Source organism: Pithys albifrons, chromosome 9 (genome assembly GCF_047495875.1).
Source record: "Pithys albifrons albifrons isolate INPA30051 chromosome 9, PitAlb_v1, whole genome shotgun sequence".
NCBI lineage: Eukaryota > Metazoa > Chordata > Aves > Passeriformes > Thamnophilidae > Pithys > Pithys albifrons.
In genome coordinates this window covers 28,904,487-28,919,344 of record NC_092466.1, presented here as the reverse complement: position 1 = coordinate 28,919,344, position 14,858 = coordinate 28,904,487, and the positions used below count along the sequence as shown (strand labels likewise).

Genomic DNA, 14,858 nt, shown 5'->3' with positions numbered 1-14,858 from the left:
GAGCTCCGCGCTGACCCGGCTCTGCCGCCCCTCGGGGGGGCGGACACTCGGGGGAAGATGCCAGCGTGTGCCTCGCCACCTCCCGCGGCCGCTCCCGCAAGCGCCGGGTGCCTCCGCCCGGCCCTTTCGGTGCTGCACAACCCTCTCCCTCCGGGTGGGACCCCCTCGCCTGCCCTGCCCCGCAGCATCCATGGCTGGTCCTGATGGGGGACCGGGGCCCGGCCGCCCCTCCGCGGCGAAGAGAGGACACGTTTGCGAATCCGGGGACGATGCGGAGCCTCCCATGCCCTGCCCTCTCTCTGCAGCGCGGCTGCCGCCCCAGCCCGGGCTGCCCTGCTCCGCACGGCCAGGCACGGCTGTGCTGGGCTGGGCACGGCGCCGCCGCACCGCGCCGTCCCTCCCCTTTCCTTGTAAGACAGCGCCGACCCCCGACCGAAGAAAAGTTTCCAGCCGAACGCCAGAACAGGTTCGGGCTGTTCCCGGCGCTGACGCCCCCTCCCCTCCCGCCACCGGGACGGGACGGTCCTCCCTCATCCCCATCTCGTTCCCGCATCCAGCCCACCCGTGCCGCGGGTACCACCCGAGGCGCTCACCTTCCTGCACTGCATGGAAAGGGTTGTTGGCCTCTATGAGCTTAATGGAGTAAGTGATTTTCTCACTCTGTAGGATGTCGTCATTGAGGTTCAGATCCGATACCGCCTGCTTGAACACCTCGTCGTCCTTGGCAGCATTGCCTTCAAAAATGGCACCTGAGGGGAGGAAGGTGGCAGAGGGTGAGGAGGGTTTGGCCGCTCGTCAGCGGCTCGACCCGCCCGCCGCCCCGGAGCCCCCGGTCCCCTCTGTGCCGGTGCGCACGGTGCCAGGGCAGTCCCAGGGGCACCGGAACCGGGACACACGCGTGGGAGGCCGTCGTGGGCTGCGCGGTCTCGTCCCGGGCACGGGAAAGCTCAGCATTCCTCTCGACCACTCTTGCTCCACCGGCATTTACGGAGTCCCCAACCGCAGCCACGCCGGCGTGAGGGACTCGCTTCGCCAGTGAGGAGAAAGGGAGCGGGCTTGGGAACTCCACCAACTTTTTGCTCGCTGCTTCGCCGCTCCTGGTATGCTGCCTTTCAGGCCGCGGTTTTATTGAGGCTTACGAGCACGCCCGAACGTGAAGCCAGGATTTGTGTCCAGTAACCTGGAAGCTGTAATTTCACTGTCCTGTTTATGCAGTTAACGTGAAAACATCTGGCGATGTGTGTTACATAAAATCCCTCTCTACGGAGCGTGTGTGTGCCCACGCCAGGCTTACTGCCCTGCTCTGCGCGGCGGTGAGAGATCTTCAGAGCTGGCAACAAAGCAAGCAAAAAAACAGTATTCCCCAGCCTGAAAAAGTCCTGCTGATTCACACAGTGCAACCCTATGGCTGGAGCCTCTGGGTACTGCCCATCTGAAATCAGAGCTCCGCACACAGTAGCTCCTCGCTCCAGCCCACCGGACCGCTATTTCTACCAGCACTTAGCAAACACCACTCGGGCTGAAGTTCGTGCGGGGAGAAGCCGAGGTGACACCTTCCCCGCGAAAGAGAAGACGGGCCAAGAGGAATCCCCTCGCCCCCGGGCAGGGTACTTCCCCAAGGCCGCCCCTCTGCCTCCCCATGGGGCCGGCCCCGGTGCCACCGGGGGGGGGGGGGGGGGGGGGGTGCCCCTGGGCCGGAGTGCCCCTGGGCCGGAGTGCCCCGCTGCGGTCAGGGCTGACCCCGTCTCCTTAATGGCTCCGCAATGCTGCCTGCCTTGGCTGCGCCCCCAGGCTCCGGAGGCGAGCGGCGACGACCGGAGCCTTCTCCACCGGCCCCGGAGCTGTCCGTGCCGGGAAACTTGTTACAGGGTTGATTCCCCCTCTCCATTTCCCCGCCCTGGGTCGACACGAGAGTTTCCTCCCGTCTCCGTGGGGCCTCTCCTCGCCCCGACGGTTCCTACCCCGGCCCCCTCCTTTTTTTAATATCTCCATACTCCCCCGCCGAAAGGCTGGTGGAAATTAACGGCTTTTCATTTCCCAGCCGTACTCCCGTCTCCTCCTCTATCATCCTCCACAAGTGATTCTCTCCCCCCTCTCCGACCCTAAACATCCTCATTTTCTGTCCTGCTGGTACCTTTCAACACCAGCCAAAAGGTGACTGCAGAGCCTCGCTTTTGCTTGCCAGAGGCTTCCCGCGGACATCACCATGCCTTGCTCCCAGAAGCCATAAAAGTTCACATCAGCCTTTCCTTTGCCTGTTATTCATCCCTCTCTTCCTCCCACTGCTGATCCAGCCTTCTTGCTGCCCAGGGGTTTTAATGAGATCTTATTCAAACCACAACAGTTGCGCGCATAGACACACACACGCACACACACAGAGCCGCTGCAAAGCTCGCCTTTCTAACCCTTTCCCAGCCAAGTTCCCTCCCCGCCCCCCGCAGTCCCGCTCGGATGACACCTGCTTCAACAGGGGATGTAAACCAGGGGATTATCTCCCCGAAAGTTTTCCCTGTGAGCACGTTCAGATTATGTCTCTCTCCTCTCGGGTGAGGGGGGCGGTTGTTTGTTTTCGGTGGCAAGGAGGCGGGGGGCTGAGGGGGAAGAAAGCCTTGCCACGCAAACAGGTCCAAGCACAGACTCCCCAGGCACATGGGAGACCGCAGCGGCGGCCTCGGCGGACCCCATGCCCGCTCCTGGCCCGGCAAACAGCCGGCATTTCGCCCTTAACTTTACAATCGGGGAGAGCGGGGTGGGGAATTCAGCTGCCTTTCTCCCATTCCTGCTCCCGTCTCTCCACGGAGCTGGGTTCAACCACTGCCTGTGACATTATCGCGGCTAAAGGAGACGCTCCCTTTATATATTTATTTATTTATTTACACACACATACACACACACACACACCGCTCCCTTCTTACCAATGTGGATGATGGAGTCCGCCCGCACCGAAACGCACTGAAATATCCAGGGGAAAAGCCAGAGCATCAACACTTCCATTTCCAGCCTCTCGCACAGCACATCAGCCCGGGTTTGGTGGGAGAGACAGACAGGGAAAAAGAAGAAAAAAGGCGCAAGGGCAGGTGAAGCACGGCAGCGGGCGCGGGGGTAGATGCCCAGACACCCCCCCTCTTAGAAAAAAATCCCGAATTCCCCCAGCGCTCCAAGAATTTCCCAAAATTGAGCAAAACGGGCGATGGGTACAGAAAAGGGAGGGGGAAAGGAAAAAAAAGAGAAAAAACAAGAAGCCGGGGCTAAAAAAAAAATCACGGAGGTAGATCCCGGGTTGGCAGGCGGCGCGGCGGAGCCTCCAGCGCTCGGTGTGTGCCGGGGCGCCGGCAGACCGCGAACTGCGGAGCGGCCCCCCCGCCGCCGCCGCCCGCCCCCCGCGCCACGTGACTGCGGAGCCTCGGCGCGCGGTGCCGCCGGGGCACGGCGCGGGGCGCGGGCAGCGGGGCGAGCCGCGGGAACCGCCGCGCGGAGCGGGGCATTGGCGGAACCTGGGAGAGCTGGATACACACAGAATTAGATACATATATATATTTATATATAATGTACATCTCCCCGAGGAAAGGGGCAGGGGACCGATGCTCCAAGCGCAGGGAGGCGAGGCGGGTGGGCAGCCCCCCGTTGCAGGGCGCGGGCTGGTCTGCGGGGCCGCAGCCGCTGCCCGAAGCGAGCCCAGTGTTGCGTGGCCTCCCGCAGTCCCCGCCCGGCCCGGCTCGGCTCCGCGGGACGTCCCCGCAGGTAAGGGCGCGGGTCTGCGCCTGCTACTGCTCCTACAACTTCGGGGCACCGCGCCGAGAGGAGGGTGGAGGGAATCCCCCTTCCCTTCTTCCAGACGCTCGGACCCGTGACATGATGATCCGCGTTTGAGGAGGGAAATGAAAATGCGAGGTTTTTACCCCCACCCTGGAGGCAAGGGGGTGGGGAAGAAAAGTGTTACAGCATAACCTTTTCTTGTTTTGCTTTGTTCTAGGTTTCAATGAAATCTAATTCATAAATTGGACATGCTCGGGCTCAGAAGACTAATTCATCCCCTAAAACAAACGCATCAGTGATTGCAGGCACCCAAACGTGACAAGCGTCTCAATATACCGAGGATCCAGAGAAAACAAATTCATTCAGGAGCCCGAAACGTAATTAAAACTACTGCCAAGAAAATGAGTTGAGTGCAGGATGTTACCAAGATTATTAAGTTGCTGTAGGTCTGAAGCACGGACCGCTGTAGCGATACATACAGATAATGTCAGCCTTTGGATAAACGGGAGGCAGAGCGATTCCTGGAGGTCGGATTCTTGCAAGCGCAATCCTGGTACAAGCGCGCTGTGGCCCCATCCTGCTCCCGGGAAGGGAACGACAGAGCCCGAGGGCTCGGCGGGCAAGGACCGGGCCCCCGACGCCCGCTGAGCTCCAGGAGGCTGGTCACGGAGGGACCAGTGTCCCCCGTAGCCCTGTCACTCACTATAGTATCCCTGTCACGTCTATTCAGCACACTTTTAATAACCATTACCTGTATATGCTCTAGTAAATTCTCCAGATACTTAGCATTGCTTGCTTGCAGGAGCGATTGCTGCAATGTATTTATTCAATACAGAAAACATTTTTCTCCATGCAGAGCACAGTATATGGCAAGAACTGCTCAATGCTAAGGAGTAGGAAATCTAGACAAGCTTAACAGTAGATGGGGAAGCAGAAAGGGAAGGGAACGCACGGTATAGATAGAGCAGAGTGAAAGGGAAGGAAGCTGAAATGGAAGTGATATGAACAAGAATCCCTGTTGATCCACATGCATCAACAGCCTCCTATTCAGTGGTAGTTACAAGCACAGCTTTTGAACAGGGAAGAACAGTGGGTAAATAAAACAAGATATGCTTTTTAAAAATAAATCACTTGTTAACTACTCTTACTTACAAGTCCTTGTCTTAAATATGCAATTTCACACTGATCAATGCAGAATGATATATACTATACTCTTCATTTCATGTAATAAAAACACTTAATCCAGATAATTGGCTTCTGGGACAGAGATCAATAGAAATGTTCCTTATTTGACTACGTTAGCAAGTCAAAATTAATTCTAATTTACATTTGCTTCAAATCAATATGCACTTAGTGACTTACATAGGCTCTTTAAAAAGTTAAGCACCTATATTGACCAGAGTCATATATATGTCAGTAACAAGTACATGTGTGGGAATTGGAGAGGAGGAAAGTGTTACTGCAGAACCCGTCTCTGACTTTCATAGACTAAAGGAGGCTAAATTTGTGTTTGACTAGTGCTTTGGCATCCTAGCCTAAAACCTGTAGAAATATGCAGCTATTAACCTCATGATTCATGCAGGCACCTGAACACCCCTCAGTTGCACTCCAAGCACTTGGGAGGAGGCTCCTCTCCTTCTGTAGTTTGCACAGTGAGGTCCTGACCTCAGCTTGGATGCCTGGGACTGCTACTTTAGTAATAATAAAATAATAACATAAAATATTTTAAAATCTAAACCCAGTGAATAGGACAAGTTAGAAAATTTCCTGTGAAATCCATGACTCTGCTTGAAGAAAAGGAGCCAGTCCCATCCAAAGGAGGAATGGGGGAAAGACAAGAGCCCAGAATACTGTAAAACAGACCAACTGAAACAGGCCCCCCAAAACAGGCAGAAGGTTACAGTTAGAGGACAACAAACAAGAAAAATGCTTAGAAGAAATCTCAAATGCCATAAAATCTGATTTGCAACATGCAAAGTACAATGCAACCTAAAAGGATCCACCACAGTAAAAAGAGAAGAACCACAGCTTCAGTAGCATCTCTGCAAGATGAAGAGTTGCAGTAGTCAGGCTGCATTACCTTTTCTTTCCCATTATTTGCATTATTTTTTTTCTTTCTCCTCTCCCTCTACTCTTTTAACAACAACAAAAAAGCTGGGCAACTTTGACTAGGACTATGTCTTCCATAACACTAACTGATTCCCTTATGATTTCCCTCCTTCCCAAAAAAACATTTCTAAGCCCAGTATAAATGAGACTGCTCATTTCATTTCTGCCCTTCATTGTTTGCCATCAGGAGTGCTGACATTTTGTAGTGAGTGGACACTGTTTAGATGCAGCAATCTACTCTAAAAGGCTATTCCATTTGCCAACATTTTGCATATTAAGAATGTTATAAGTTGCTGTGATAGTCCATCATCATTGTGCAGGGGACTCATGACACATGATCATACAAACTACCACTGGATTTACAGTGTCAATGGGAGAATGACATCTTGTTAGGAACATGCAAGGTAAATACCAACTCAAGTGACAGGCACTATTCAAAGTTCAACTCTGTGGTAACAGATGCAATTCTGTGCAGATCTCAGACAACTGTATTACCTTTGCAAACCACTGTAGTGATTTTCAGCTAACCTATCACAAGTTATTACTGTGCTTACTTGTATTATCTGAATGAATTCAGTATAAAACCTGTACCAAATGGTTTTGCTACCACAAGAGAATCGTCTGAGTAATGCTCCAAAAACTATATTGCAATTAGAAACCTAGAGTGTCCTAGAAAGGCGAACTGAAAGTCTTGTGCTGTGCCAGACTCAGAGCCTTGTGCCCAGGGCTCTGCCCTTCTGTGCTACAATGTCAAGAATAAAGCACATTTTGAAAGACATCATCAAAACTATGGCTGCAGGATATGTCTAGATCTGTAAAGCCCCTCATGTTTACTGAGCATTTAAAAAGCTGCTTCATGAACAGGAACACTGCAAGACCATAACACTGAGACTTTTATCATATTGTAGCCTATGTTCAGAAAAAATGTAGCGCTTTAATATTCAACATTTCTCCTGTCTTCTCCTAAGTTCCACCCATTTACCACAGCTAAGCTGAGGCTTTCGCACATGAAAACATATGTGTATATATCTCTGTGTGTACACATAGCAATAGTTCCTTCGGAAAGCAAATGAAACTCCTTCTCCCTATATAAGTTACAGGGGTACAAAGATGCAGCAAATGCTTCCAATTGTTAGCTGCTCAATCTCTGGAGTTGGAAGAATGAAAATACAAACAAAAACATTATAATACACAACATGGTAACAATCTCACTCCTTCCCCAATAGCCAAGATGTCTGTTGTTAACACACACACACAATCAAATTTCTCATTCTAAAATGCAATGAAATTTAACAGCTGTGCTTCACTTTTGAAATAATAATGCAAAACCTCAAACTATATGTTCCTAACTTTATAGATGCTTATGTTTAAAAATTCATTTTTAATTGTCATTCTCTTGTGGTGATAACTCAAAGTTTCAGTTGTTTTATTGAGGCTTTCTTTAGATTATTGAATTCACCTTCTCTCTTCATGGTTGATAGCATAGTATGATAATCCTCCAAGAGTAAATGGATGAAAGTCTGCAAGAAGAGGCTGCTGAATTACAGAGTTCTTTGTGGGACAGTCAACATTCTTGATTAATTTGTTGTGTGCCTACTAACAACCTGAAACTTTGCTACTGTCAACACTTCGGATTGACATGCCTTTTAAGATGTCATGCAGAAGGCAAAGCACTACTATTTCCACATTTTTACCTGATTTAATTCAGCAGAGTACACACAGACTAGATTGGATTTAATTCATACTTATGTTTGCTTAATTTCATCAGTTCAATATCTGTTGCATCTTGATAAGATTTGTATTTACTTCCCTACTCCTTGTCTTCCAGCTATGTCTTTTCACACCTTATTTACTTTATCAGACATCTTCTTTACCATAGGTTAGGGCCTATATAGGATTTTCCAGCCTCCCACAGTTTCATAGTTGAATAAGTGCACTTCTAATGTAGTCCAAGGCAACTTTTATTGGTATTGGTAAGTATAATCTCTATCTTTGCATTTGTATTTAATAAACACTATGATTCAGAAGAAACTAAAAAAACCCCACCTCCTTATTCACAACATTGTAATACCACTAATATGTAATCTATTGAGAACTCTAACACACAGGTGGCCAAAGAATCCTTTCTTATTACGGTATGGGAACTCAGAGTGGAACTCATAGTTACAGGAAAGCCCCTTTCTCCTTCATTTCTAAGCAAGCTCCTTGTCATTATATCTGGAAACAGCCTAAAATCTGTAAGCTTGTTTTCCTGAGTAGAGATCCTTCCTTTAAAAAAAGAAAAATGGGAGCAAAGTAGGTATGGTCATTGTTGTTACATTACAGTTGCATAAGAATGCAGGCTCTCCAAGTAAAAGTGATGGTCAATTGTTCCTGATTTAATAGTAGCCATATCGAGATTATCTCTGCACTAACTTCACTAGCATTCATCTGAGGGGGAGGAAAACAATCTACAAGATTGTCCACCAAACAGATAAAGCCTCTCCAGGGGAACTCCATTCAAAAACATCTTGCATGCCTCATCGATCCATCCACTTTGTACACACAGTCCAGTCTCAGGAGCTGTTCAATGAGCTGCCTATTACAGATGATGAGGCATTGCTAGGACAGCTGTCCTCTGCCATCACAGCAACCCAAAGAGACAGGCACATCCCAAAAGTAAAACCATAACAAGAAAAAACAGATATAATTCCTCGTGTAGCCACCATAAATACATACTGACCTACTCATCGTTTCATGGGCAGTAATAGGCCAAGAATGACACTTATGTTTTAAAAATACTTCACTGGGAATACATTTCTACTTCCACTATTATAAAATTCACCAACATTTGACCATAAAAATATATCCTTGGCTTATTAGAATGGGTTGAAACTGCAGGGTGGGTATGCTAGCCAGAGGAGAAAGGAAGTTACTACAATTCATTTAACTTGCAGTTCACCTCAGTTGGATGAGGACTCCAGAAAAGTCACATTCTTGCTACTTGTCACTTTACCCATCCAGACAGTAAAAAAGCCCCAGCAAAGTAGAAGCTGCTTCATGGTGAAACCCATAATGAGAAACGGCTGAACATGTTCATTCAAAAAGTTCTGCCCTCCAGCCAAGCCACAGTGAATGATGATGTATTTGTTCCTACTTCACTGCAAACTTCACCAAGGAGTGATGTAAGCAGAAAGATTTTGCCACTAGCCAGAAACTTGAACACTGCCCTTTGCCTCATCTCAGGCAAAGAATAGGAACATTTGCAATTACACTAATTCCATCCTTTGCCATCAGTAAAATCTGATGCAGTCTGTGTGTACCAAGTCCTTTAAAAGCCTCACAATGTAAAGTACATTAAGTGGAAAGTAATTTTACCTTAAAAAAAACCCCAACCAAACAAAAAAAACCCCAAAACCTCTGAAAAAAAAAAACACAAAACAAACAAAAACCCCACAACCCTGATCTTTCTCAACAGTCCATTCTAAACTATATTATTTTTAGTGACTGTCTCTCAATAGGTCACTTCTACCAGCTGATAAGGTCTCTTTTCTGACTTGCAATGCTGTGTCATGGATTTGGTGGGTTGGGTTTTCTGTTGTTTGGGGTGGGGTTTGTTTGTTTGTTTCCCAGTGTGTTTTTGTAACATCTACTTTGCAGTTATTCAAACAAACAAGGACATATTTGCCTTTTCAGTGACTCCATTAGCATTAATGGCAGTCACACACACAGAGCAGAAGAGAATATATTCTCCCAGGGATTTGTGTTCTCTTTCAGGAAAGGTTCCCAGTCATGGAGTTCATAATTCATGCTCATGTTTCCAGGAAGGGTTGAAATGAAGATTTTATACCAAAACCATCAGCTTGACTCTCACTGTATGCCTGACTCCAAAATTTATCCTTTCAAAGCCTTTGCTTGTTATAATTTTTGTCTCTTAGAGGAAACAAAACCCCCTCAAAATAAACAACAACAAAAAACAAACAAAAGAGAGACAGAAAAAACCCAAAAACAGGATGGCAAACTGCCATGGTATGTCTTCAATTTCCTACTCAAAAAAGGAGATTTTTGTAAAGGCAGTGCAATCCAGCCATTGGAGCAGAGGGGCCATGATTCCTGGGCTCCATTCCCACCACAGTCACCGATTCATTTCATGACTAATTGAGTGGACTGTTGCATGAACATTGTATTCAGTTCTCAATGTAAGGGTGAACAAGAACATCAAGTTCCTTTCCTCAGTTACTGCACTCGATCAGCTGTCCTACTTCTCTAGGAGGAATAGGGGAAGCAAGGTAGGTTTATTTTTGGCTGGTCAACAAGTAGTTTTAAGTAATTTCAAGTTTGTATATCATACAGAGACTAGAAAATATTACCACATTAAAAATCATTTCAAACAAAAAACTCTTTTTGTGGTCCTTGGGAACAACCCACTCCATGTAGCTTAGTCTAGATGCAAACTTTCAGTATCCAAGCTCCATTGCTGACCCAAGTAACAGGACTTCAGCTGTCTAATGATGGAGATGGGTAAGACAAGTTCTAGAGACAAACCCAACAGAACTACAAACAAGTTATACTCATCTCTTAATAACATTCAAGTCATTTCTTCAGTTCTGCTAGAGTAGGCACCTGAACTAGGTCTTCCACCTGAGAAAGGGATGTCCTGATGACGAGGTGTTGGAAAAGGAGCTGGGGAAGACACCTCTTTTGAGAAAAAGAAGTTAAAAAAAAAGTACAAGTGCCTTGAAATATTTCCATATGGCCTGGTGAGAAAGGGGGAGAGAAGAGAAAAAGAAAAGCGTGCTGCTTGCTTCCTACTTTTAGGCTGTAGAAGGCATCTGTGCTCACGAACAGAGTAGCAGCTTTCTAACCCAGCTTTCCCTGAGTCAAGAAGTTTGTTTATGTCAGGTTGATTTTCTGTGGGCATTTTATGCCTCTCCCTGAAAAGCAGCTATTTCTATGAACACTCCTTCCTATGATAACACCCAGGTATGCACAATCTTTCCCATGGTTTAAATCATGTAAGCCAGGTCTTAGTGATGACTCATCCCTTCAACACTTTATCCTTTCCTGTTTACACGGCCTCAGTTGAAAACCTAAGTGTATCAGAGGTACATTTGCAGTACTCCTCACAGTGTGGCCACCCAGGACCACACAGCTTTGCAGCATTCCATGTAGCACCATTTGGGTATTATCGACATAGTAGAGAAGTTTAAGCCACTGAAAAAAAATTAGTTTAAGAGTTCCAAAAGAATTTGGTTCCCGGTACAAAACACCTGAAAGCACTGGAAACAATGACTTCTTTTTATTGATTCTTATTAGAAATTATCTTCAAACTATTATTTTACATACCTGACTCAACAGTTCTGATATCAAGAACATAAAGAAGCCAAAACTTTTTTTTTTTCTGGCTTTCTGAGAACTTGGAGATATTGAGACAAAGGGTTTATGAAAAGGACAGAGAGGATAAAAACCAGGCGCCACTTTAAGCATTGAGCACTCCATGAGTCACAGTCCCTGTCACAGTGCCCTTATGAAACTTCACCAGACAATGGTTTCAAAGTTCCCACATTGTCCAATGTCTTCATAATATCTTTAAGTACACTCTTATCGTGCTCCCAGTCCACACAGTGCTGCATTATACAGCAATATATTTTACTACAGCTGCATGCTATCCAGCTGAATGTAAGCCTGCAGTTGAATAGCTTTGTTTGCTGCAGTGCTGTATTATCACACATGACTAGAGCAGGCAACATTGATTTTTAAGCAATGGCATTGATTACAACTCTTATTTTTAAAATGCTGTCAGGATTCAGCCCTTGAATAAGTACTTTAAGACCAAATTTGAATTGCATTTCCCAGCAGCTCTCCTTTTTTTACAGAGACCATATAAGAGAATTATGAGTAATGCTACTGACTTCAATATGTATTGAGGATTTACACCAGTATGGTTTCAGTAATAGAAGCTTTTAGCACTTCAAATTTACACAACTATAATATACTTTAGATTTTTTTTAAATGTAACAAAAATTTTTAGCTCCAGTAGCTAAAAAAGATGCTTGTTTTCCAGAGAGATAAATTTATTAAATTGAATTTGACCTTTTAGAGCATAGTTAGGTAGGGATTTCTGTTCCCTGGAAACACAAGAAGATTTTTCACTTACTAGTCTGAGTCATGCAAGAGTCCACAAGCAAGTAAGCAAAGCAGTCCTGGAAGAACACTTTACATTAAAAGTATTATGCAAGCGGAAAGGGCAAGCAACAACAACAAAAAAGCAACCTCAAACCCAAAGTACATCCTTATACCTACATTTTTAAATGACATAAGTCTATAATAATTTTATACCCTAAAGTTTCCTTCTCCCAAACAGTCCTCCAGATTTATCACCACATCATTATTTGACCAGTTTCCCTGGGATAGTGCTTGCTCCATTTCGAAAATAACCATTAAACACCGGTCCAAGATTCCTATGCAGATTGTGCTTTTGTTTTTGAAGTTGGTAAAGCCCTCCTAGATCTTACTGCTTTGCTAGCTTAATCCCAGTTTGCAAGGGGGATTTCTTGCAATAATGCACAAGGACCATACTTTTCCACTTCTGTCTTCCTCCTGCCAGGAATACTGTAAAATGAATCAATGCCATTAGCTGGGCTGGTCTATCTGCAGATCCACAACACCTGTTACCCAAGGAGATGAACATCCTTTCCCTCACACAGCAGTTGGTGAAAACTTAAGAATAGCCAGTCTTCACCTTTTTACCACAAGTTCTTGTTTCACTCAGGACTTCCAAACACCAGGAATACAGAAATCACAGTTACACTGTGATCTTTGTGTCATGTGTTACAATAAAGCAAAATTCTGTTTCTGAGTCTTGTTTGGAACATTATCACTAAATTGTTGTTAGGCATTTATGGTTTTGATGGACTTACGATTAGAGACAAATTTTATTTTACTTTTATCAGTGGTTTGTTCAGAAATTTTTTACTCTGCCACCTACTTGGCTTATTAAGAGATAGATTTCCCTCTCAAGAGACAGATCTACAATTAGGGTCTAAAGAAATCCAGTAGAAACATCAAGTGAAAATGCATTCATTATTCAATCATTTCTCATTGTTCCTATAATTTACCAAGCAAAATTACTTTAGGAAAGATAGGTGACATAGCAGCATTTACCATCCTATTGTTTACTCCAAGCCTCTTTTTCCAACCTGTGTTCATGGATGACTCTTAGGGGCAAACCAGTCCAAAGATATGAATAAAAGCCATAACTGCTCCACCACCTTCATCTATGTCAGCTGAATTAACAGGACTTACAGAAGAGGGCTCAGGAGGACCAGCAGCATATGTCATAGCCCTCATGAATCCCAAAAACCTTCTGCATTTGATCTAGGAAAGTTCACAGAACAGAATGCCTTGCTCTCCCATCAGCAAGTGGCAAACCCAAGATTTCCATGCACCAAGAGCAGAAAATCAGACTGGCCTAATATTGCCATAGTGACACTATCACTTCTCCACTGCTCCCTCGTTTCACTGCCATGGGATCCAGAGCCTCAACCCACCCAGAGGGATGCAATTGCTTCACACCACGCCATGGAGAGCAGCCGGACAGTTTTCCTTCAGCCACTCACTTTGGTCCTGCTGATCTGTTGGCACCTACTGGGATTGCTTTTGAAAGCTCGAAAGTTCCTCTTACTGCAAACTACCTCCTGATTACCTTTGCACTATACACATAAAATAAGCCTTTTATAAATACATTACAGACACCTTTTAGTGAACTTCTACCTCCCTCTAATTCTGCAATGGAGAGCTACAATAGAAAGGAACAATTATAACAAGACATATCCCTGCAAAACACTGCTTCTTGGTGCACTTCATCAATTCACAGTTATATCCTCTCCCCCTTTTGAGAAAAGAAACCTCATACCTTTTTTTCTTCAAACCTGACAAATAGTGGGTGCAGTATGTGCTTTAAGAGGAACATCTTTTCTCCCTCCAGTTTTTCGTTTCAGCCCAGCGTGCCCAAGGTACTCAGTTGAACAAATCTTTGACAATGCCTGATAAATGTTAGTAATGTGGAACTTTCCTTTTCCCTCTTTGAAGTGAAAATGCTTATGAGTGCATGGATCTTGTGTAATAATCTGAGTGAGATTAGTAACTCTGCATAATAGTCTGGGCTCAGTATTGCTTTCAGCAGCAGCATTTTGGCCCCAGAAGCTGAAGCCTTCTGTCAGCAACATCATTCCTTTTCTTTTTGCCCAACCACTTACAGATTCACATAATATGCCGAGTTGGAAGGGACCCACAAGGATCATTGAGTCCAATTCACATCATTGCCTGATTATAAAACCTCATAAGCAGAGATAAAAATCTATCAGGTCTTTCAAAGTCACAGATAATCAACCAGTCCTGGACTCATATTTATCTAGATCATTACTAGCAAAAATCACAAGTACAGAAGTTTCCATTAGTGGCTCCACACCCTGGTGTGCAGGCCAACCACAGGGCCAACTGCCATGGAGACTAACCATATAAATTTGCCTAACAGTGTGAAATGGATGGAAAGTGCAAACCCTCGTGGTCCCTGCAGAGGCCAAACTGCATGAGTGCTTCCTGCATCACACCTGCTAAGCACCTACACAGGCACAAAGGCACAGCTCAGCGCTCCCTCTGTGGCAGTAGCACTGCCTGCTCAATCCTGTCAGTGGTTGCCACCATATTTTATTGTGCTTTAGCTAATGTGACCCGAGAGGATGCATTTTAAAAGCACAGTGAATGATTTCTTCTATTTAGACCTCTGAATGCCGGAGCGGAAGCTCTCACTATCTGCAGTTAGGAGTGAGTCATGTGAATCTGTGTGCACAGTATGAAAACACCCTTCTGTTGATGAAGGTGGCAACACAACAGCTCAAACGATTTTCCATTAGCACACAATCAGACTTTACATTGCTTATGGAGAGGAAACAAATTCACAATACTGTTTGATACTAAAAGAAACTCTTGAACACTGGTATGGAAACAAAAAC

At 45.7% G+C, this 14,858-nt stretch overlaps 1 protein-coding gene across 2 annotated transcripts in view; it reads right to left on the bottom strand.

Moving 5' to 3' along the window:
* Window positions 1–3,273, bottom strand: part of GRID1 (glutamate ionotropic receptor delta type subunit 1) — a 492,238-nt gene extending 488,965 nt beyond the window's left edge. For both annotated transcript variants that reach the window (XM_071563483.1, XM_071563482.1), the window contains exons 1-2: window positions 2,916–3,273; window positions 594–749 (exon numbers count right to left, since the gene is read on the bottom strand). In XM_071563483.1, the coding sequence (XP_071419584.1) occupies window positions 594–749; window positions 2,916–2,994 (235 nt within the window). In that variant the 5' untranslated portion in view covers window positions 2,995–3,273. The remainder of the gene's footprint in view (window positions 1–593; window positions 750–2,915) is intronic.
* Window positions 3,274–14,858: the final 11,585 nt, after the last annotated feature.